Source organism: Convolutriloba macropyga, unplaced genomic scaffold (genome assembly GCF_964194025.1).
Source record: "Convolutriloba macropyga unplaced genomic scaffold, txConMacr16.3 SCAFFOLD_12_1, whole genome shotgun sequence".
Taxonomy (NCBI): domain Eukaryota; kingdom Metazoa; phylum Xenacoelomorpha; order Acoela; family Convolutidae; genus Convolutriloba; species Convolutriloba macropyga.
In genome coordinates, this window is record NW_027449655.1 from 106,094 (window position 1) to 131,219 (window position 25,126).

Sequence of the window (25,126 nt, forward strand, 5' to 3'; positions counted from 1 at the left end):
GAAAACACAAATGAAAATCACTTTACAAAATGAATCGTACCATTTCCTGCAATTTGTTTCGAGGTAAATACTCCATGATTTAACAACATTATAAGAAGAACGTGAAAATCTTTCCCACACTTCTTATGGGGTTTGTTCACATCAAGTTTCAAAAGAGAAAAAAAACATTCGTTTTTATTGTAAGTTGCGCTAATGATGAAGTAGTCTGGACTAAAATTAAGCAATAGTCGTGGCTAAAAATTTAAAGAAACTATTTTTTGCAAGTCGATGATTCGTAAAAAAAACAGTTTCATGAAATTATTGTCGAAGCTAAGCAAAAGAACTATTAGGAACTATTGTCGACACTAATAAAATGAACTCTATTGTCGAAATTAACTATAGTGAAAACTTATCAAACGCTTACATAAAGAAATTGCGTCAAATGTAGGTAAAATTAGCCGCAAAGCACCGAAAGTTTAGAGCTGAACATCTACTAGGGTGTAAACTGAAAATATTTGCATCACGAATACATTTTTAATTGCATACAAAATCCTAAAGCATTTTCTAAACAGGGACCCACATATCGAAAAAAAATTCAATCTCTTTTTTGCAGCTTTTCAAAGGTCTTGTTTCATTTCTTTTCCAAATTTTGTGTGAAAAACCATTGAAGCTTTAAACTTTTTTAAATTAATTATTATGGTAGAAAGGAAATTAAGTGTCACGTTATTTTATTTGTGTGATAAGTGAACAAACCTGGTGAAAAGCAATCATTGAACTGAAAAAAAAAACATTCTAAGTGGGGCTGATAGGTGCGTATCTAATCGAGTGCTGTTTTGGCGATGAGAAAAATATATGCTTCAGTTTGCTGTCAAATTCTGAATGAAATTAACAATATTCAACGCAACTTAAAACATATCACCAAGCCTCAGATAAGAATTTGTATTTCCTATCTTCAGCGCCTTTAAATTACACATATGCATAATTGAAGAATGTAAGGATGGCCGCTTATCACATTTTGCATCCTTTCCTCGATTAAATTTCTTGACCTCAACAACGTCACAATATTTTTCATCGTTTTGCCTTCAATTACTTTCTTTTACTCACGTAAATTATTTTTTATGAAAAAGTTTCAGTCCGTCGTCTAGTTAAAAAAGGTTACACAAAAGTTATTGCAACCTTTTTTCTCATTTTGAGAACCGGCGGTTTCTTCAGTGTAGCTCATTAGTTTGGCTAACCGAAGTTGGTTAGCCTAGAAAATAGCCTTGAAAATTAAAATTTTCTTAATCTTCTTAATTAAAATTTTAATTAGGAAAATTAAAATTTTCTTAATCAGAATCTACTAGAATGAAAATTTTTATGAGAATTAGCCCAGACTTGCAAAATCGTGAGTAAAGAATGAATGATCGTAGCTCTTCGAATTTTTTCCCTAAGATTGCGAAGTAGAAAGACTGGCATTTGCTGCAACCTGCCATCAAGAAACTTCAATGCGAAAGAAGCACCAGAAAAACCAATAGTTTCCACAAAATTTACAAATAGTAAAAAAATCAGACCTTGAAAATATTTCTATTCATTCACAGTTTCAACCATTTGCATAAAAGTTTTTGGTGCAAACAAATGACATCTTATTCAATTTTTAAAAAAGTGATAAATTTACGAATCCAAAACAAAATTTTTTTAAGGCACTTTGGCGTTTATTTTGATTTTACTAAATGTACAAACTCTAGTCGACACCAAATTATTATATTTGCCAGAATTTGTATGATTCTTGCAAAATATGACTGCGATGCATTATCTTCCAATCTGCTGGCTATCTTGCAAGGTCTTGCAATACGAATGGATATCTGGTAAGATTCATGCAAATTTGTTCCGGTCGCGCTCTGCTCTCCTTGGCTGTTATAGACCTATTGCGTTCCTTCAGAGCAAAAAGTTCCTATAAATTAATTGAGTGAACTTTAAGAGATAATTTATCAAAAATTACATCAGCTATAGATTAGTATTTTACTAAATTACAAATTAATTTCAGTCAACTAAAGGTTTAAGGTTTCGGTGAGAAATACAAACACAAATATAGACCTCCACAAAACTTTTATACCATTGTCTATTTCTTTTAGTTTTCCGCAAAAACCTATTTCATTTTTTTTTATTTTTTGGAAAAAGTTAGAGTAGTTGATATTAATGCTTAATCTTATCAATTATTTATACATTTTCGCATTTCACCATTCTTGTTTTGTAAAACAATACAAAATATTTTCTTAAATTACTTCACATCTTGGTTTTTGGCAGACGAAAAACATCATTGATTATTATCGTGGTCGTAAAACTTCGTAATAACAAAAAAGTGTTTGCAAATAACGCTCCCGTCTCATTCTGATAATGTTCAATCATGTTCCATTTCTTTGCATTTTTCCAAGAGGATTTTTTTTGCAAGGTTCATGCAACACAAATGATTATCTTGCAAGATCTTCAAGATTATGAAAATCGTGCAGGGCAATCTATCATCTTAAAAATTTCTGCCCGAACTTTACAAGATCTTCCAACATAACCAATCGAACTCGACTGGGATAGTGTCTTCATTGTCTAACAAAATTTTTTTAAGCATATCATATCAAAGATCTGCTAAGACTTGCACTAAATATGATACAACATATGTCAAGTCTTGTCCCAAACTCGACTCAGAAAAAAAAGGTTCACTTCAAAAAGTTTTTACCAAAAATAGGAAAATTTTGAAATTAAACGTGATCAGCACCTCTTTGCTACCCCAAAACGTGGATTTCAATGAAGATATTCTGTTCAAGGCCTGAAAACACACGTTAGAAGCCTTACAAATTGAAAACAGAATCCAGCTCGTCCTGCTTAATTTATAATAATAGGCGTTGCCTAGTATTTTTCAATAAATAATTATGTAGCCCGCCTTCACATGATTACCTCAAAATTTATTTTCCCGGTCAAACAGACGAGAAGTTTTTCTCTCCTTCCAAAGGCGCATTGATGAAAATTAATCATATGAAAATCTGAAATCTCGCATGAAAAAAAGACTTTGAGAACTTTTTTGATGGAATTCGTACAACTGAGAATTTTTAGTTCAACGTAGCAAAATTGTTCAAAAATACCTTACTTTTCATTATTTATTTAACTAATTTTCATTGTTTATGTTGCGGATTAGTGTTGTTGTAATCCATTCTTGAAGGTAAACAACACTTGCAAAGTAGCTCCCTCCGTTACAAACTGCAGTCTGGTCCTCATCTTGAATATTTCTGTAGAAACTCGCAATTCCATAAACACATTCAGTTTCTCCTGTTATGCAGTGCAGCTTGTATAGTGGACTACCTGTGACGTCAAACATTTTGATTTCTTGTCACTTCTTCACAATTATGTTAACAACTTTGCTATATATTGTTATCTCTCACTTAAATCTAAAATTTAAAAATCACCTGCTGTTTAATGCAGGACATGTTGATATATGTCACAAAAATACAAATAACACATTTTTTCTTCTTAAAATAAAGCTACATAAGGCGCGCTTTTCTCAAAATAATCTATGTACAAACGTGTTGTCTGCCGTCTTGAGGACGAGTGTCTTGTTCGCGGCGTTGTGTCAATTATGAAAAAAATAATCCTGAGTGAGAAAAATATGAACAAGTTTCAGTAGAAAGTTGTGTGTTGTTATTGATTTTATGTTGAAAATGAACGAATCGTTAATGCGTTCAAATTGCATAACATCAAAAAAGCTAAAAAACTATTATGAAAATTTTCAAATTTCAGAAACAAGTATAAATTTTCAAAGAAACAAGAAGTTAAACTAACGCAAAGTTTTATTTTGCGCTTTCCCGTAAGCAATTCATCTTCTCTGATGAAATTTTCATATTTGTATATTTTATATTGTATAAGAATCACACTTTTAGGAACATATGTTTTATAAAACTCATACCTGTAAGGGCTCGCTTTTTTCATTGGAACAAAACTATTTTGATTTTCCTCATAACTTTATATACTCAGGAACTCACAACAAAGATGGCTGATATTTTCATTAATTCTTTAGTTTCATCAGATACAGAAACCATAATTTTCATATTTTATATTTTTCAGCTTATATATTGAATTTTTTATCAGTTGATATTTAGTCAAAACAAATCAAATCAAAAACAAGCTCAAAGTCATTATAAATCTCAAAAAGCTGTTTTATGAATCGAGGGCAACTATTTCAAAAGTAATCCTAATCAAAAAACTTATTTTCGTTTGTTAGTTTTTTTCAACGTTTAATACGTCAATGCTCTGTATTGTTTAAAGGGTATTTGTAAATAAAAAAACTGTTTTGGTGAACCATGAATTTCTTGTGCTGTGATTTATTCAGAGTTGAAACCATTCAGTTATAAATAATGTCCACTTGATTCAAAAAATTAAGAGAATGTTTGCTGTAGAATAAGATTTGATCATAAAATGATAGCTCTTAAGATGGGACAATTATTTGAACAATTGAATTTTTTAAAGAAGCCAATTTTGTTCCAAGAGACCATTTATCTTTTTTGCAGTTCAAAAAAACCAAGAAAATGTCTCCTGAATTATTACAATTTCAGGAGATGACAAATCTGAATGAAAATAGTAACGATCGCCTGGTATATGATTACGTGAGAGATCCGCAAAAAGTTCTAAAGAATCCAAAAGTAAGTAACAAGAAACTTTGAATCGTGCCTTCATCCATAGCACATATACTGCCACCATCTATTACAGGATGTGTGCATATTCTATCCATCGGACACTCGACTAAACTATATGGAGTCACGCCTTCGAAATGTGTTTGATGAAACAACGTCTCCTAAAACGAAAAACACTGGGCTATCCAATGAAAACTTTGCTCGCAATCGGAGTCGTAATCCAGGCTGAGTTCCAGGCCGAAATTAAGCTATTAAGCTAAATTAGGACGTGCGCTCTAATGAATAGCTGTGTGTTCCCATACACCAAGATTACCGGGTCTCGAAAACGGTTCGTCTGGACCATTGTCTGATATGGGTCTTGTCAGTCTGATCACAAAATATTTTGAGCAGAAAACATATCGAGCGCAGTTTTTCCTTTTAGTTTTTTTTTGTAGTATTTTTGATGTTGGCTCCACTACGAGATAACAATAAAGCAGGGTTCTGATCAGAGTCATCTGAATTCTGATAGTGCTGATCAGAACCAAAGAGTCCAGCTGGATGAAAATGCTGTTTCCCTTTACAAGTAATTTTGAATAACTGCAGATCAAGACGTTTGTTGTGGAAAGCTGTCTTCGTTGGTCTATCTATTTAGGAACAAGCAACAATGCCATATTAAACGAACTATATTTCAAAAACCCGTTGATTTTTTTAATAGCATTATTCTTGTGGTGGGCTGCTCTTTAGTTGAATAGAATATACTGCTGAAAACATCAACTGGATATATCACTAATTTTCATGAAATGGCCATATTATAATTGTTTTCGTTCTGGAAAGTCTGAACATAGTCTAGGCATATATCTAGACAATGCTCTGATTTTGAGGCTGATCATAAGTGCACTATGGTTGAAAATATGTTCTGTGTACGGTCTGATCAGAGATCATTTCCTTCTGGAAGGTCCTATAAGGGTTCATTTCGGTCCTGAAATTTTGATCAGAGGTCTTTTCCGTCTGGATAGCTGATCAATCTGGACCATCACTATAGAATTAACCAGCGTCTTGATGATTGACTCCTTGATTTTTTTGTATTTTTTTTCTAAATCTGGGATTACAAGTAGGGCTGCGCAACACAATTACTTTGATGCAGTCCGTTCAACATGTCGCAATTTCTGGGTAACTTCACTTTTGTTCTGGATTTCATTGCGTCTGAAATTTCTGCTTGTTTTGGTTTATTCAGTGTGATGCCGAAATCACAATTAGTCGATAAAAGACCGAAAAAATTTAAAGGTCTGCGTGTTTGGTCTTACCCAATCTCTCATCGGCAGTAATCCAGGCTGCCCACCTCAATCGAAACTTCAAAAATTTTCAAATACTTATACGATGCCGTAGAAAACATACGAATCTTAGTATACTAATTTTGTTGATAGTTTTTCTACGGCAATGTAACCAATTTTGGCGCTTTCGAGTTTTTTAAGTCTGAACTCCTAAAAAAGATATGAAGAATAACGCTCATTTCTGCATTATTTCTTATCACTTGGTACAAGTTTTCACGCAACACATCAAGTTTTGTAAGACTTCTGAGGTACTTTTTTCAGGTCTTCGAATTATCAAAATTTAACCCCAATGATCATAAAACTTTACTTCAAAAAAGTTCAAAGTTACAAATCTTAATACGGTGCCGTATAAGTATGGTATTGTTTTTTGGTGTATAAATGTAAAAGGGCGCGGTTTAAGTGTTTGCTCGGACTTACTTCTCCTTTAAATATTTCAGTAACTCTGCCACTGCCCCCCCCCCGATCCAGAGTAAAAAAGGGGATGGAAAACAAGAAACTTTCCCGGAAAACCTCAAAATTTTAGTTTTTAAGCTGACTAGAGAGTTTTCCACCACTTGTAAGGCCATTGTAGGGCAATAGTACGGCTCATTGATCCTTGATCAACATTGATACGGTCTTAGTTCGGCAGCTTATTAACCTGGATACAGCTTTGAAACGGTAGAAATTTTAGTGCTGCCCTACTACGTACCGTAGAAAAATCATCAACATCTTATTACGGTTTTATTCTAAGACTTACATGGTGCCTTAGAAGGGCCTTACCAAGATATTCCTGTTCGGACAACCTGGCAACGTTATTTTTCATCGAAAACCCAGATAAACAACTTTTGTATCTTGAAAGACACCTTACAATTATTCTTCGAGAGCGGTTTATGTTATTTTTGTTTCAAAGGAACGAGCCGAAAAACAGTGTGTTATTTTTTCCGTAAGTCAACAGCACAACAAAAAACATCTGTGATTATACAAAACAACTTGGATTGGAAAAGTCTAAAAATTCTGCTGAAACCCGTTAAATCCAGATTGTGGGTTGCAACTTGAAGGAATTCTTGCCAACTTTCAAAACTTTTTGAACACTAACAGGAAAAAAAGGATTTTTAGATGGAGAATGAGATTATTTCTGGAAAATTGTTCAGACTTTTATATACTTTGTATCCCGTAAAACAAGCTTAACTCGACATCTTTCACTATCTTCCTCATAACAGATTCTTTTCCTCTGCAATTGTGACCCGGTTATTTAAAAAACAAAAATAGATAAATGTACATAGCGCGCCAGTAAGCAGAGTTTACTTACTAATAATTACTGATCTAACTCAGGTTTAGACTTTTTCAAAAAATATGCGAGGAATCAACCGAAATGTGCTAATTTTTGTAATTTTTGGCACGAAATCATTAGATGAGTGTTTGTAGAAATGCTTTGAATCTTTTGAACAAATTTGGATGAAAAACGCTGATTCTTGAAAATTGCAGCTCATTTTCAAACTGTTTGTACATTGCCTGTGTCTAGAAACTTTATTTATTAATTTATTATTTGTTTATTATTTTATTAATTTTCACCCAATTTGATTCTATACTAGTAAGCTGTTTTGTAAGGTATATTAATAAACAATTAATAACTTCAAATATTAAATAAGACTAATTTAGGTGGCAAGAGTTCGGGGCAAAAGGCTGACAAAATTATGCCCTCGAGGCTGCAAAGATTGTGTATGAAACGCTCTGAATGACACATTCCTGAAAACACTTGCATGATCACACACATTCAAAATGCAATCACACATTAACGAGTTGAAAAACATTGTGTAATTATTTTTGCCATGATCAAAAACACGACAACAGCAAATCATCTGCGATTATACAAAACATCTTGTAATGTAAAAGGCCAAAAATGCTACTGAAACAAATATCAAATCCAAAGTATGGGTTGCAGCTTGAAAAAGTTGCATGCCAAATTTTAAACTTTTTCAATTACTAACAGAAAAAAATGGATTTTTTAGTGAACAATGAGGTTAATTTTTGTCTCGAAACTTCGTCTATTCTTTATTAACCGTCACCTATTTAACTGTATACTGATAAACGATAGTGTAAGCATGCCATAAAACTATGTAAAAAATATTGCGTATTGATAAATATTAAATTAGATAGTAAATCTTCAGGGCAAAAGTTTACATAAAAATGCGCTGAAGGCCGCGGAAATTGCGAACCAATGACACTTCACTGCACACACTCACACTCTTAATTTAGTAATTATTTATATAATGAAATCTTTCAAGATAGAAAAGACAGACCATCTGATTTTATAAAGATTATATTTTTTGTGAGAAGTGTGATATATGGCGCTGAATTTTTGCAAAGGAAGCGAGGAAATTTTGAAAGAAAGTCGCTGAAAATTTGATTAAAAAAAGTTATTTGGGAAATAGGCTAAGCGCTTAACTTTTGCAAGAAATGTGCCGCATTTTTAAATTTCGGCACTTTGGCAACTTTCCATAGAATAAATGCGCTGAAATGCAGCTGATATCTTGGCCTAGTAAAAAAGTTCTATCATAAGCTTCGATTTTCATGTGTAGGTTTAAAAATCTGTATCAAAAATGTAATAAAAAAGAAAAACTGTACAGCAAATGTTATATTTGATGAATCATTGTTGTCGTGACAAACTTTAAGTTATAACTCAACACATTTTCCGTGCCATTCAGCCTTTCACACAAACACAAACTCTTGTTTTTTCAATCACTTGATTTTTTCAAAATTTTTTCTCAGAAACACGATTGTAACACAAACAAGGAAACAGGAGAGCGTAAACATTGTTTGTAGAAACGTCCTGGTTTCTGGAAATACCCAAAAGTATCATGTTTGACTATGGCTAGATGTTTTAAACTAAATCTAGCACATCCGTGGATCACTGCAGTTAGTGAAGTACTCAGTTCTATTCATAGACCAGTATTATTTTTAGCTGCCATCTTCCTTGTCGTTTTCCTAACATGAGAGGGTAAACATTCCGCGATATCGGGAAAAACTAATGAAAAGTTTCATTGAAGCATGCCATTCTCGAATCGAAAAAAAAATCACTCAAAATTTTGTCACAAAAAATTGTCCCTAACGACTAAAAAAGATCATTGTCCCTAACGAGTATCATTTCAGTTTGTGCCCCCCCCCCCCGCTTAGTGGGTCCATACTATTTGCAACCCCCAGACGCACGTGCCATATTTTTAAAAAAAGTGATATAACGTGTAAGGACAGGTGTCCTGTAACTGGGGGGGGGGCACAAACGGAAAAGATCTAAAATATATTATGATTTGCAAAAAAACATCTTAGATAATCACCAAGGTGAAACGAGCGATTACAATGATAAAGCCAATGAAACAACCTGGAATTAACTGAGAACTGCGTAGCGGTTCCGGATCAACAACCCTCCCCCCTCCCCCCGCCCCAAAGCTTAGTGGGTTCATATTTTTTGCGCCCCAAGACGAACGTGGTTTGTTTTTACATGCTAGTTTTCTAATTATTGGCCTCTGTTCGGTTACTGTAGGAGCATAACGTACTGGGGGCTAAACGGAAAAGATGACTTCAAATATGTGGCTTCGTATATGCGAGTTTGTCGAACTGAGACACCTGTTCCTGCTTGGAGAGGGTAAACATGAGAGTGTAAACAACCCGTTTTCCCCAACATGAGAGGGTAAACATTTTTTCTAACATGAAAGGGTAAACATTCCTCGATATCGGGAAAAACTAATGAAAAGTTTCATTGAAGTATGCCATTCTCGAATCGAAAAAAGTTACTCAAAATCTTGTCATAAAAAAATGTCCCTAACGAGTAAAAAAGATGGTATCATTTCAATTTGTGCCCCCCCAGCTTAGTGGGTCCATACTATTTGCACTCCCCAGACGAACAAGCCATATTTTTAAGTATTGATTTAACGTGTAAGGACACGTCTCCTGTAACTGGGGGCTGAATGACGTACTGGGGGAGGGAAAAAACGGAAAAGACCCAAATTATATTATGATTTGAAGAAAGCAGTTTAGATAATCAACAAGGTGAAACGAGCGATTCCAATGATAAAGCCAATGAGACAACCTGGAATGAACTGAGAACTGCGTAGCGGTTCCGGATCTACAATTCTCCCCCTCCCCCCGCCCCAAAGCTTAGTGGGTTCATATTTTTTGCGCCCCAAGACGAACGTGGTTTGTTTTTACATGCTAGTTTTCTAATTATTGGCCTCTGTTCGGTTACTGTAGGAGCATAACGTACTGGGGGCTAAACGGAAAAGATGACTTCAAATATGTGATTTCATATATGCGAGTTTGTCGAACTGAGACACCTGTTCCTGCTTGGAGAGGATAAACATGATAGGGTAAACAACCAGTTTTCCTAACATGAGAGGGTAAACATTTTTTCTACAATGAGAGGGTAAACATTCCGCGATATCGGGAAAAACTTATGAAAAGTTTCAATGCAGTATGCCATTCTCGAATCGAAAAAAAGTCACTCAAATTTTTGTCACAAAAAATTGTCCCTAACGAGTAAAGAAGATGGTATCATTTCAGTTTGTGCCCCCCAGCTTAGTGGGTGCATACTATTTGCACTCCCCAGACGAACGAGCCATATTTTTAAGTATTGAATTAACGTGTAAGGACACGTGTCCTGTAACTGGGGGCTGAATGACGAACTGGGGGGGGGCAAAAACGGAAAAGACCCAAATTGTATTATGATTTGAAGAAAGCAGTTTAGATAATCACCAAGGTGAAACGAGCCATTCCAATGATAAAGCCAATGAGACAACCTGGAATGAACTGAGAACTGCGTAGCGGTTCCGGATCTACAACTCTCCCCCCTCCCCCCGTCCCAAAGCTTAGTGGGTTCATATTTTTTGCGCCCCAAGACGAACGTGGTTTGTTTTTACATGCTAGTTTTCTAATTATTGGCCTCTGTTCGGTTACTGTAGGAGCATAACGTACTGGGGGCTAAACGGAAAAGATGACTTCAAATATGTGGCTTCGTATATACGAGTTTGTTGAACTGAGACACCTGTTCCTGCTTGGAGAGGGTAAACATGAGAGTGTAAACAACCCGTTTTCCTAACATGAGAGGGTAAACATTTTTTTCTAACATGACAGGCTAAACATTCCTCGATATCGGGAAAAACTAATGAAAAGTTTCATTGAAGTATGCAATTCTCGAATCAAAAAAAGTTACTCAAAATCTTGTCATAAAAAATTGTCCCTAACGAGTAAAAAGATGGTATCATTTCAGTTTGTGCCCCCCCAGCTTAGTGGGTGCATACTATTTGCACACCCCATACGAACAAGCCATATTTTTAAGTATTGATTTAACGTGTAAGGACACGTCTCCTGTAACTGGGGGCTGAATGACGTACTGGGGGAGGGAAAAAACGGAAAAGACCCAAATTATATTATGATTTGAAGAAAGCAGTTTAGATAATCAACAAGGTGAAACGAGCGATTCCAATGATAAAGCCAATGAGACAACCTGGAATGAACTGAGAACTGCGTACCGGTTCCGGATCTACAATTCCCCCCCCCCCCCTCCCCCCGTCCCAAAGCTTAGTGGGTTCATATTTTTTGCGCCCCAAGACGAACGTTGCATGTTTTTACATGCTAGTTTTCTAATTATTGGCCTCTGTTCGGTTACTGTAGGAGCATAACGTACTGGGGGCTGAACTGAAAAGATGACTTCAAATATGTGATTTCATATATGCGAGATTGTCGAACTGAGACACCTGTTCCTGCTTGGAGAGGGTAAACATGATAGGGTAAACAACCCGTTTTCCTAACATGAGAGGGTAAACATTTTTTCTAACATGAGAGGGTAAACATTCCGCGATATCGGGGAAAACTTATGAAAAGTTTCATTGAAGTATGCCATTCTCGAATCGAAAAAAAGTCACTCAAATTTTTGTCATAAAAAATTGTCCCTAACGAGTAAAAAAGATGGTATCATTTCAGTTTGTGCCCCCCAGCTTAGTGGGTGCATACTATTTGCACTCCCCAGACGAACGAGCCATATTTTTAAGTATTGATTTAACGTGTAAGGACACGTGTCCTGTAACTGGGGGCTGAATGACGTACTGGGGGGGGCAAAAACGGAAAAGACCCAAATTATATTATGATTTGAAGAAAGCAGTTTAGATAATCACCAAGGTGAAACGAGTGATTCCAATGATAAAGCCAATGAGACAACCTGGAATTAACTGAGAACTGCGTAGCGGTTCCGGATCTACGACTCTCCCCCCTCCCCCTGTCCCAAAGCTTAGTGGGTTCATATTTTTTGCGCCCCAAGACGAACGTGGCATGTTTTTACATGCTAGTTTTCTAATTATTGGCCTCTGTTCGGTTACTGTAGGAGCATAACGTACTGGGGGCTGAACTGAAAAGATGACCTCAAATATGTGATTTCATATATGCGAGTTTGTCGAACTGAGACACCTGTTCCTGCTTGGAGAGGGTAAACATGATAGGGTAAACAACCCGTTTTCCTAAAATGAGAGGGTAAACATTTTTTCTAACATGAGAGGGTAAACATTCCGCGATATCGGGAAAAACTTATCAAAAGTTTCATTGAAGTATGCCATTCTCGAATCGAAAAAAAGTCACTCAATTTTTTGTCATAAAAAATTGTCCCTAACGAGTAAAAAAGATGGTATCATTTCAGTTTGTGCCCCCCAGCTTAGTGGTTGCATACTATTTGCACTCCCCAGACGAACGAGCCATATTTTTAAGTATTGATTTAACGTGTAAGGACACGTGTCCTGTAACTGGGGGTTGAATGACGTACGGGGGGGGGGCACAAACGGAAAAGATCAAAATTATATTATGATTTGAAAAAAGCACCTTAGATAATCACCAAGGTGAAACGAGCGATTGCAATGATAAAGCCAATGAGGCAACCTGGAATTAACTGAGAACTGCGTAGCGGTTCCGGATCGACAACCCCCCCCCCCACAGCTTAGTGGGTTCATATTTTTTGCGCCCCAAGACGAACGTGGCATTTTTTTACATGCTAGTTTTCTAATTATTGGCCTCTGTTCTGTTACTGTAGGAGCATAACGTACTGGGAGCTAAACAGAAAAAAATGACTTCAAATATGTGGTTTCATATATGCGAGTTTGTCCAACTGAGTCACGTGGTCCTGCTTGAAAAACACTAATTGAAAATGTCAAGTCTGGCACTTTATAGATGAAAATCTGGCGCTACACAGATCGTGCAGCTGCACATGAAAAACTTGTAAAAGTGTCAAAGTTGAAAAAGCGTTTCAAGAGGTGCGTTTTGATTTCTGGTATGAGGTTTGTCGAGTAAGTTATTGCGATGAAAAAAAACTCGCTCCCAATTAATTCAATGGGGCGCGAGGACACATGAAAAATTTATAACATGGTATGAAAATTAAAATGTGAAAATTTTTCAAATAATAGAAGGATATGCTTTGTTAGGATCTATTCTGTTTTGCCACCACCCCCCCCTCCCCCAGCTTAGTGGGCTTATATCTTTTACGCCCCAAAGGCGCTAATTTTTGACATAGTAACGTGCTATATAACAACATATATATTGTATCGGGGGTGGGGGGGGGGGGGGTAAAAGCAGAATAGATCCCTGTTACACCCCACGTGTTGTTAAAATAACCAATAATTACTCTGAGCTTAAAAGTGTTCTGCCATTTGGGTCGGATTTCAACTTAATCTATATCATTTACAGAATTAAGTTTTAGAAGCTTGAGAAATAAATGCAGGAAAGAGCCAGAGATTTGCCAGAAAAGCATCAAAGATATAGAATTGAGACCTAGTTTGGAATCTTAGTGAAGATTCTTGAAGACAGAGAGGCTGTTCTTATTCTGCAAAGAGACAAACTTTCTCTGCATCAGGTAATTTTAAGGTAATTATTTAAGGTAATTTTAAGGTAATTAATTAAGGTAATTTTAAGGGAAGTTAGAGTAAAATTTAAGGTTTTTTTTAAGGTAGTGAGGCTTTAACTTTTCAGGTAAATTTCAGGTAAAATTAGGCTTAGTTATGGTGAGTTAAGGAAAGGCAAATCTACCTTAACAGTTAAGGTGAGTTAGGATGTTTTTTAAGGTAAAATTACCTTAACTTTATTTTGTGGTGTGCAGCAGCCCTTATACCTTTAAGTCACGTTTTTAAGACCGGAGCACGTTTTTTTGCCGCAATACCAATTTTTTTTTCCCCGTTTGATTGGCTAATGCTTTTAATTTTCATACATTTTGTTATTTGAAAGAGTAGGGGGTGTTTTCTCGGAAGGAGGGGGGTGGGTTATCTCCCTCATAAACAATTAAATTGGTTTTTGAAAAAGAAAAATTTAAACTTCCGACCCAAAAAATAGGCTGTTATGGCCTTATTGTTCTTGATCAGATTTGGTATTGATCAAAACGATCAGTACCAATCACCGTATAACAAATTCGTTTTCAGATTGGTTCTTTAATCTTTGAAAATTGTGATACTCATTTATTAAGTCCTCGAGAATTTAATAAATGATTATAACAATTTTCAAAATTCTTCATACCTACCTGAAGAGTTTCTGGGAAAATTGGTTTGCTTTTGTTTCCGAAAACAGAGCCCATACCACATGCTGCTATAATGGTCTGAAATAATTGTTCACGAAGTGTCGCCATTGTGCAGATAGGTAGAGAATAGAACTGGCTCCGCTCAATTATCCGGTCCGTTTTGATAAGAGCCAGGTCATTCACTGGTTCGTCGTCCATGATGAAGCTAATCGAAAAGGGAAAACTTAAATTTTGTAGAAATATGAAACATCGCATGTGGGAGGCGGGATTTTTACGGTACTCAATTGTTTTTTATAAAGTTTTGGTTGTCACTGTAGTCGAATCTGGAAAGATTCTTTGCCAGATATTTTCAGAGAAATGTTTATCAGGTTTTCCAGATTTATTCCCGTGACCCATCACATTCTAAATGGTCTCCTCATTTTTAGCATTGCAACCTAGGTGGCTTTTTTTGAAAAATTACAGCCACGTTGTTCTCGCAGAGTTTTAGTGCCTTTAATCAAATTAGTGAAGTTAATTTTACTGCCTTGCATTTTCTTCAATCATAGTTGAATCTGCATTTTTACAGTTCACTCTTGATTTAGTTTTGTTTCACACTTGTTGGATCATTTTCTGCAAAAATTGCAACGAACTTAAATTTGACAAAGAACTTCCCACTCATTTGGCGAGACAGCAATAAGAAGTTTATAGTCTTTCCTATTATAGCCCCCATGATTATATATATTGATAGAATAACCATGGTTGGGGGAGAGGCATAGGTTATCTGATCACTGAGCTCTGGGGGCTATAATGGGGAATACCCAAAGTTGAAATTCCGCACACTAGCATTGTGTTACCGAATTTCAATAAAATATCGACAAAAAGTTAGCACCCCTATTTTTACTCAAACTCAAATTCAAATTTTGAAAACAATTGTTTCACTATTGATTCTCCCCATTACGATGCAGAGGTATACCCAAATTGTCACGGATAGATATGCCCGATGTGTGTATCTCGTGTTCGTTTTTACTATGTTAATACATTGAAAGTGGAAAAATATTGCGGAAAACAGCTCCTTTAGCAGAAACCGGCAAAATGGAAGGGAATATCGTATCCCGTGTTTGCAAAAGTATCCCAATTTAAGCCGCGAAATACAAGTACAAATTTAATAACCTATTTTTCGCGCGAGTTGTATCACGCATCCGCTCCAATTATGTATCGATTTTTCGCACGCAATGTAGCTCGATTTCACATATAATCCGCAATTAAGCCTAACTTAATTACTACTTATTTAGTTAGGCCTAACTAATTACTATTAGTAGTACTTTTTTACTACTTTATTACTAATTATGGTACTTTATTACTACCTATTACTACTTATTAGTACTATTTATTACTACTTATTAAACTCGGCCAGTCCCATATTGATATACAAAGCCTTTGATCTGCGAGGTATTTTTCGGAAAAAAATCAGTTTTTGTAGTTGCATGTATTTAAAGCACTTTAAAGCTTTTAAAGTTTTAATTAAAACTTTATTAAAGTTCTTATTGCATGCTCAAAATGCGCTCGAATAATAGATACCTAAATTGAGCGGAAACGTGCTACAAGATTTGTTGCCTACTTTTTGCACCGAATTTTCTTTTATTTCGCAAAATTCGAGGAACCCTTTTTGCGAAAAGTAAGATACAAAGGATGTCCCCTAATTTCGTTCATTGTATGTATCTAATTTTCGAGCCAATTTTACTAAGGCGGAAGTTTTGGTGTAAATTCTGCAACGTAATGCCCGCTGGTCTTCTCACCTACCTATGAACTTCAGATGAAAAACAACGTTCAATTAGCGGAAATCCCCAATAAAAAGTTGATGAAGTTCATCCGAAACTTACAGTGAAAATAAAGGTATGACCTAAATGTGATCTCGCGATGAATTTTTTTCGTTGTTAGACTTAAATGCATTCATCAACTTTACACTAGGCTATCCAGTGAGTTGACTATTATTCAAATTTCACGGGTAGGTAGGACTACTCGCGTAGGGGATCATCAATTTAAAAAAAGTTTTTTGAAATGTGATTAAGAATTGGAGTAATAATGCATCAAATACTATACTTTTCCCTTCGTTAAATTATGGGCTGCTGACTTACTTTTGAAGTTCAATATATTTACTTTGTAGTCAGCTAGGCAGATGATTCTGAGTCCATTTGGCTCTTTCAGAGCGTGTGAGTAATTCCAATTGCCAAATAAATCTACAAAAAAACAAAGTTTTCTTGCAAATCAGAGCAAGGCGCAGAATACTCTATCCAAAGTCACGAGTTGGATAGAATTACTTTATTTTTTACCAACAAATTGTTTTTCGCTGAATTTCCCCAATTCGCTACAATCAGTTTCATTCACTTGACAATTTTTCGATAAATTAAAACAGTCCTAGATATCTCGGAGAACAGGCCTTGAGTTGATTTTTGTATTTAAAAAAAATTGAGTTAAAACATTTTGTCAGCACATTTTTTGAAGATGAAATTGAAAGACCTCATTGTTCTTGAGACCAGAGCAAGTTATGTGTAGATATTAGTTACCAATTCTCTTCACTCTTTTTCCGAGCAAACACAGTTATATTGAAATCCGTATGCGTTTACATCCAAACCTGATGCAAGTTGTAACTAATTTGTAACGTGTTTGCTCCGACGCTTATATCTCCTCTACTCCCCATGGGCCTTGGAAAACATTAACATCACCTATTAAATTTTTCCAAAAAATATAGCAGTGGACGCCTAATGATATTGGTTTTTATTTGATATCAAGGTTGAAGAAATGTTGTTTTCTTCCTCGAAATGTTTTAGCAAAATTTGGAAAATTTTTTTTCAAAAAATTTAAAAAACAACATCAAAAAGCTTATTATGTTTTTTTAAAAAGATTTAACAATAAACTCAAAAATTGGGTCAGAAAATATCAATTCAGGTAAAAAAAAAACGAGTCAATTAATTTCATAATGCGCGAGTTTTCCATTTGTTTTACAAGGAAACCTGTGATTAGAGACTATTTTTGGTGATTTCACATCTGTTTTTAAGTGTTGCAGAAAGTGTAAGTATTTTTTAGATGATTATATTTTTTTGAAATATAATTTAAAAAGCTCAAAAAAATGGAAATGTTTTCAGTGGCAAACATTTTAGAAAATTTTAGGTAAATATTAGCAGTTTTTAGCATTGATGCCTGGCAAAGGTTTCTTTTCAGCCTTTCCATCCGTGACATGTGCTGAAATTGTGATCGCCTAAACTTTGTTTCAGTTGGGATCAAATCAAAAATCACTGAGTGCATTGCAATTCTAACGGAAACAGTTTGTCTTTTCATGTAAAAGGTCGTCTATCGCCGAACAAGCGACCAAGCTGTGTTCCAGGATTGGACTGGACCTCTGACCGGACTCGCGCAAGCCCAGAGTACTACAAAACCCCAAGGACTGGGCAACCTCAATAACTCCGGATTGCGTGAACTCCGGATTGCGCGGAAAATAGCTACTTTTGCAGAAACTGGCAAAATGGAAGGGAATATCGTATCCCGTGTTTGCAAAATTATCCTAATTTAGGCCGCGAAATACAAGTACAAACTTAATAACCTATTTTTCGCGCGAGTTGTATCACAGATCCGCTCCATTTATGTATCGATTGTTCGTACGCAATGTTGCTCGATTTCACATATAATCCGCAATTAAGCCTAACTTAATTACTACTTATTTAGTTAGGCCTAACTTATTACTATTAGTAGTAAATTTTTACTACTTTATTACTAATTATGGTACTTTAATACTACTTATTAATACTTATTAGTACTGTTTATTGCTTCTTATTAAACTCGGCTAGTCCCATATTGATATAAAAAGCCTTTGATCTACGGGGGATTTTTCGGAAAAAAGTCATTTTTTGTGGTTGCATGTATATAAGGCACTTTAAGGCTTTGAAAGCTTCAATTAAGTCGTTATTAAAACTTTTTCAGATGAAAAACAACGTTCAATTAGTGGAAATCCCCAATAAAAAGTTGATGAAGTTCATCCGAAACTTACAGTGAAAGTAAAGATATTACCTAAATGTGATCTCGCGATGAATTTTTTTCGTTGTTAGACTTAAATGCATTCATCAACTTTACACTAGGCTATCCAGTGAGTTGACTATTATTCAAATTTCACGGGTAGGTAGGACTACTCGCGTAGGGGATCATCAATGTAAAAAAAATTTTATGAAATGTGATTTAGAATTGGAGTAATAATGCATCAAATACTATACTTTTCCCTTCGTTAAATTATGGGCTGCTGACTTACTTTTGCTTTGTAGTCAGCTAGGCAGATGAATCTGAGTCCATTTGGCTCTTTCAGAGCGTGTGAGTAATCTCAATTTCCAAATAAATCTGCAAAAGAAAAACAAAGTTTTCTTGCAAATCAGAGCAAGGCGAAGAATATTCTATCAAAAATCACGAGTTGGATAGAATTACTTTATTTTTCACCAATAAATTGTTTTTCGCTGAACTTCCCCAATTCGCTACAATCAGTTTCACTTGACAATTTTTCGATAAATTAAAAGAGTCCTAGATATTCTGGAGAACAGGCCTTGAGTTGATTTTTGTATTTCAAAAAAAGTTGAGTTAAAACATTTTGTCAGCACATTTTTCTGAAGATGGAATTGAAAGACCTCATTGTTCTTGAGACCAGAGCAAGTTATGTGTGGATATTAGTTACCAAGTCTCTTCACTCTTTTTCCGAGCAAACACAGTTATATTGAAATCAGTATGCGGTTACATCCAAACCTGATGCAAGTTGTAACTAATTTGTAACGTGTTTGCTCCGACGCTTATATCTCCCCTACTCCCAATGAGCCGTGGAAAACATTAACATCACCTATTAAATTTTTCCAAAAAATATAGCAGTGGACGCCTGATGATATTGGTTTTTATTTGATATCAAGTTCGAAGAAATGCTGTTTTCTTCCTCGAAATGTTTTAGCAAAAATTGGAAATGTTTTTTTTCAAAAAATTTAAAAAACAACATCAAAAAGCTTATTTTGTTATTTTTTAAAAAGATTTAACAATAAACTCAAAAATTGGGTCAGAAAATATCAATTCAGGTAAAAAAAACGAGGCAATTAATTTCATAATGCGCGAGTTTTCTATTTGTTTTATAATGAAACCTGTAATTAGAGACTGTTTTTGTTTTGATTTCGGATCTCTTTTTAGGTGTTGCAGAAAGTGTAAGTATTTTTTTAGATGATTATATTTTTTTGAAATATAATTTAAAAAGCTCAAAAAAATGGAAATGTTTTCAGTGGCAAACATTTTAGAAAATTTTAGGTAAATATTAGCAGTTTTTAGCATTGATGCCTGGCAAAGGTTTCTTTTCAGCCTTTCCATCCGTGACATGTGCTGAAATTGTGATCGCCTAAACTTTGTTTCAGTTGGGATCAAATCAAAAATCACTGAGTGCATTGCAATTCTAACGGAAACAGTTTGTCTTTTCATGTAAAAGGTCGTCTATCGCCGAACAAGCGACCAAGCTGTGTTCCAGGATTGGACTGGACCTCTGACCGGACTCGCGCAAGCCCAGAGTACTACAAAACCCCAAGGACTGGGCAACCTCAATAACTCCGGATTGCGTGAACTCCGGATTGCGCGGAAAATAGCTACTTTTGCAGAAACTGGCAAAATGGAAGGGAATATCGTATCCCGTGTTTGCAAAATTATCCTAATTTAGGCCGCGAAATACAAGTACAAACTTAATAACCTTTTTTTCGCGCGAGTTGTATCACGCATCCGCTCCATTTATGTATCGATTGTTCGTACGCAATGTTGCTCGATTTCACATATAATCCGCAATTAAGCCTAACTTAATTACTACTTATTTAGTTAGGCCTAACTTATTACTATTAGTAGTAAATTTTTACTACTTTATTACTAATTATGGTACTTTAATACTACTTATTAATACTTATTAGTACTGTTTATTGCTTCTTATTAAACTCGGCTAGTCCCATATTGATATAAAAAGCCTTTGATCTACGGGGGATTTTTCGGAAAAAAGTCATTTTTTGTGGTTGCATGTATATAAGGCACTTTAAGGCTTTGAAAGCTTCAATTAGGTCGTTATTAAAACTTTTTCAGATGAAAAACAACGTTCAATTAGTGGAAATCCCCAATAAAAAGTTGATGAAGTTCATCCGAAACTTACAGTGAAAGTAAAGATATTACCTAAATGTGATCTCGCGATGAATTTTTTTCGTTGTTAGACTTAAATGCATTCATCAACTTTACACTAGGCTATCCAGTGAGTTGACTATTATTCAAATTTCACGGGTAGGTAGGACTACTCGCGTAGGGGATCATCAATGTAAAAAAAATTTTATGAAATGTGATTTAGAATTGGAGTAATAATGCATCAAATACTATACTTTTCCCTTCGTTAAATTATGGGCTGCTGACTTACTTTTGCTTTGTAGTCAGCTAGGCAGATGAATCTGAGTCCATTTGGCTCTTTCAGAGCGTGTGAGTAATCTCAATTTCCAAATAAATCTGCAAAAGAAAAACAAAGTTTTCTTGCAAATCAGAGCAAGGCGAAGAATATTCTATCAAAAATCACGAGTTGGATAGAATTACTTTATTTTTCACCAATAAATTGTTTTTCGCTGAACTTCCCCAATTCGCTACAATCAGTTTCACTTGACAATTTTTCGATAAATTAAAAGAGTCCTAGATATTCTGGAGAACAGGCCTTGAGTTGATTTTTGTATTTCAAAAAAAGTTGAGTTAAAACATTTTGTCAGCACATTTTTCTGAAGATGGAATTGAAAGACCTCATTGTTCTTGAGACCAGAGCAAGTTATGTGTGGATATTAGTTACCAAGTCTCTTCACTCTTTTTCCGAGCAAACACAGTTATATTGAAATCAGTATGCGGTTACATCCAAACCTGATGCAAGTTGTAACTAATTTGTAACGTGTTTGCTCCGACGCTTATATCTCCCCTACTCCCAATGGGCCGTGGAAAACATTAACATCACCTATTAAATTTTTCCAAAAAATATAGCAGTGGACGCCTGATGATATTGGTTTTTATTTGATATCAAGTTCGAAGAAATGCTGTTTTCTTCCTCGAAATGTTTTAGCAAAAATTGGAAATGTTTTTTTTCAAAAAATTTAAAAAACAACATCAAAAAGCTTATTTTGTTATTTTTTAAAAAGATTTAACAATAAACTCAAAAATTGGGTCAGAAAATATCAATTCAGGTAAAAAAAACGAGGCAATTAATTTCATAATGCGCGAGTTTTCCATTTGTTTTATAATGAAACCTGTAATTAGAGACTGTTTTTGTTTTGATTTCGGATCTCTTTTTAGGTGTTGCAGAAAGTGTAAGTATTTTTTTAGATGATTATATTTTTTTGAAATATAATTCGAAAAGCTCAAAAAATGGAAATGTTTTCAGTGGCAAACATTTTAGAAAATTTTAGGTAAGTATTAGCAGCATTTAGCATTGATGCCTCGAAACGGTTTCTTTTCAACCTTTCCATCAGTAACCTGTGCTGAAATTGTGATCGCCTAAACTTTGTTTCAGTTGGGATCAAATCGAAAATCACTGAGTGCATTGCAATTCTAACGGAAACAGTTTGTCTTTTCATGTACAAGGTCGTCTATCGCCGAACAAGCGACCAAGCTGTATTCCAGGATTAGACTGGACCTCTGACCAGACTCACGCAAGCCCAGAGTATTGCAAAACCCCAAGGACTGGGCAACCTCAATAAATCCGGATTGCGTGAACTCCGGATTGCGCGGAAAATAGCTACTTTAGCAGAAACCGACAAAATGGAAGGGATTATCGTATTCCGTGTTCGCAAAAGTGTCCTAATTTAGACCGCGAAAAACAAGTACAAACTTAATAACCTATTTTTTGTGCGAGTTGTATCACGCATCCGCTCCATTTATGCATCGATTTTTCGCACGCAACGTAGCTCAATTTCGCATATAATCCGCAATTAAGCCTAATTTATTTACTACTTATTTAATTAGGCCTAACTTATTACTATTAGTAGTACTTTTTTACTCTTTCATTACTACTTATGGTACTTTATTACTACTTATTACTACTGATTAGTACTATTTATAACTACTTATTAAACTCGGCCAGTCCCATATTGATATAAAAAGCTTTTGATCTGCGAGGGATTTTTCGGAAAAAAATCAGTTTTTGTAGTTGCATGTATTTAAAGCACTTTAAAGCTTTTAAAGCTTTAATTAAAACTTTATTAAAGTTCTTATTGCATGCTCAAAATGCGCTCGAATAATAGATACCTAAATTGAGCGGAAACGTGCTACAAGATTTGTTGCCTACTTTTTGCACCGAATTTTCTTTTATTTCGCAAAATTCGAGGAACCCTTTTTGCGAAAAGTAAGATACAAAGGATGTCCCCTAATTTCGTTCATTGTATGTATCTAATTTTCGATCCAATTTTACTAAGGCGGAAGTTTTGGTGTAAATTCTGCAACGTAATGCCCGCTGGTCTTCTCACCTACCTATGAACTTCAGATGAAAAACAACGTTCAATTAGTGGAAATCCCCAATAAAAAGTTGATGAAGTTCATCCGAAACTTACAGTGAAAGTAAAGGTATTACCTAAATGTGATCTCGCGATGAATTTTTTTCGTTGTTAGACTTAAATGCATTCATCAACTTTACACTAGGCTATCCAGTGAGTTGACTATTATTCAAATTTCACGGGTAGGTAGGACTACTCGCGTAGGGGATCATCAATTTAAAAAAAATTTTTTGAAATGTGATTAAGAATTGGAGTAATAAGGCGTCAAATACTATACTTTTCCCTTCGTTAATATATGGGCTGCCGATTTACTTTTGAAGTTCAATATATTTACTTTGTAGTCAGCTAGGCAGATGAATCTGAGTCCATTTGGCTCTTTCAGAGTGTGTGAGTAATCTCAATTGCCAAATAAATCTGCAAAAGAAAAACTTCCCCAATTCACAGCAATCAGTTTCATTTGACAATTTTTCGATATTTTAAAACAGTTGTAGATATCTTGGAGGACAGCCTTGAGTTGATTTTTGTATTTCAAAAACAATTTAGGTAAAACATTTTGTCAGCAAATTAATTTTTAAAGATTAAATTGAAAGACCTGATTGCTCTAGAGCAAGTGAAGTGTGGAAATTAGTTCCGAAGTGTCTTCATTCTTTTTCTGAGCAAACACAGTTATAGTTAAATCCTTATGCGGTAACATCCAAACCTGATGCAATTTTTACCTAATTTGTAACCTGTTTGCTCTAGCGCTTATCTCTCCTCTATTCTTAATGAGCCGTGGAAAATTTTAACAACACCTATTAAATTTTTTCAAAAAAGATAGCAGTGGACGCCTAATGATATTGGTTTTTACTTGATATCAAGTTCGATGAAATGCTGTTTCGAAGAAATGCCTCGAAATGTTTTAGCAAATTTTGGATTTTTTTTCAAAAGTTTTAGAAAATAACACCAAAAAGCTTATTTCGTTTTTTTTTAAAACAAGATTTAACAAAAAAACTCAAAATTTGGGCCATAAAAAATCATTTCAGGTAAAAAAAAACGAGGCAATTAATTTCCTAATGCCGGAGTTTTGTTTTATAATGAAACCTGTAATTAGAGACTATTTTTGTTTTGATTTCGGATCTCTTTTTAAGTTTTACAGAAAGTGTAAGTATTTTTTTAGATGATTATATTTTTTTGAAATATAATTTTAAAACCTAAAAAAAAACGAAATGTTTTCTTTGGTAAACATTTTAGAAATTTTTAGGTAAAACCTAGCAGCATTTAGCCTTGATGCCTCGAAACGGTTTCTTTTCAGCCTTTCCATCAGCGACCTGTGCTGAAATTGTGATCGCCTAAACTTTTTGTTTCACTTGGGATCAAATTGAAATTTACTGAGTTCATTACACTTCCAATGGAAACAGTTTGTATTTTCAGATGATAGGTCATCTATCGGCAACCAAGCTGTAGTCCAAGACGGACTGGACCTGAGCCCAGAGTACTACAAAACCCCAAGGACTGGGCAACCTCAATAACGCAGGATTGCCTGAACTCAAAAAATATTTTTTAGCGCATATAGGTCTGACAGGAATCAATTACGAGCGCAGTTGAGTTTGATCAGAGACGGTTTCGAGAAAAATAAAGTCTGTCAAGAATTGACTTCAATCGCACATTAGCCTGATCTTAAAGTTGATCTGAATCTAACCATATTTATTCGGAGCACATTTCGAGAGAATTGATTTTGCGCAAAACTGAATCTGACAAGAGGTGATTTGGAGCATAGTTGGAGCGCAGGAGGTTTTGGACGGTCTGATCAGAAATAGCTGGAACATCAATTTGGGCTATATTCCAACCGCTTCAAATGGAGTAAAAAAATACCTCAAAAACTTACTTTGGTGCCAAGAAGAAGTCAGATATTCTGTAGAAGTACTTGCGTGATCTGGGCTCTGTGAAGTCTCCAACTTCAAGCACAACGCGAGAGGCTGAAATCACAAATGTAATATAGCGTCTCCTCAGGTTGAGACGTTTTTTTTATTGAAAAAAAAACAAACAGAGAGAAATAACAGGAAAATTGTATCTCTGCATGTGTATAGATCTGAAACTGGATTGTAGTTTCTACCTCATGTCAACTTCATGTTCAATCACTGTTATACAAATCCCAAATTC

At 35.0% G+C, this 25,126-nt stretch overlaps 1 protein-coding gene across 1 annotated transcript; it reads right to left on the reverse strand.

Annotated features, from left to right (window-relative positions):
* Positions 1–3,028: 3,028 nt before the first annotated feature.
* LOC142355224 (uncharacterized) lies at positions 3,029–24,949 on the reverse strand. Its single transcript, XM_075407455.1, has 4 exons — positions 24,852–24,949; positions 14,460–14,661; positions 4,669–4,792; positions 3,029–3,306 (listed from the first exon to the last, which is right to left on the reverse strand). The coding sequence occupies exons 2-4, from the start codon at positions 14,652–14,654 to the stop codon at positions 3,113–3,115; spliced, it is 513 nt and encodes a 170-aa protein (XP_075263570.1). The 5' UTR covers positions 14,655–14,661; positions 24,852–24,949; the 3' UTR covers positions 3,029–3,112.
* Positions 24,950–25,126: the final 177 nt, after the last annotated feature.

Excerpts from the sequence above, each read along its gene's own strand:
- LOC142355224 (XM_075407455.1), bottom strand. The coding sequence starts at position 14,654 with ATGGACGACGAACCAGTGAATGACCTGGCTCTTATCAAAACGGACCGG. Across the intron at positions 4,793-14,459 it reads TTTTCCCAGAAACTCTTCAG|GAGACGTTGTTTCATCAAAC; the intron begins GTAGGTATGAAG and ends TTTTCGTTTTAG. Across the intron at positions 3,307-4,668 it reads TATATGTGCTATGGATGAAG|GTAGTCCACTATACAAGCTG; the intron begins GCACGATTCAAA and ends TTGACGTCACAG.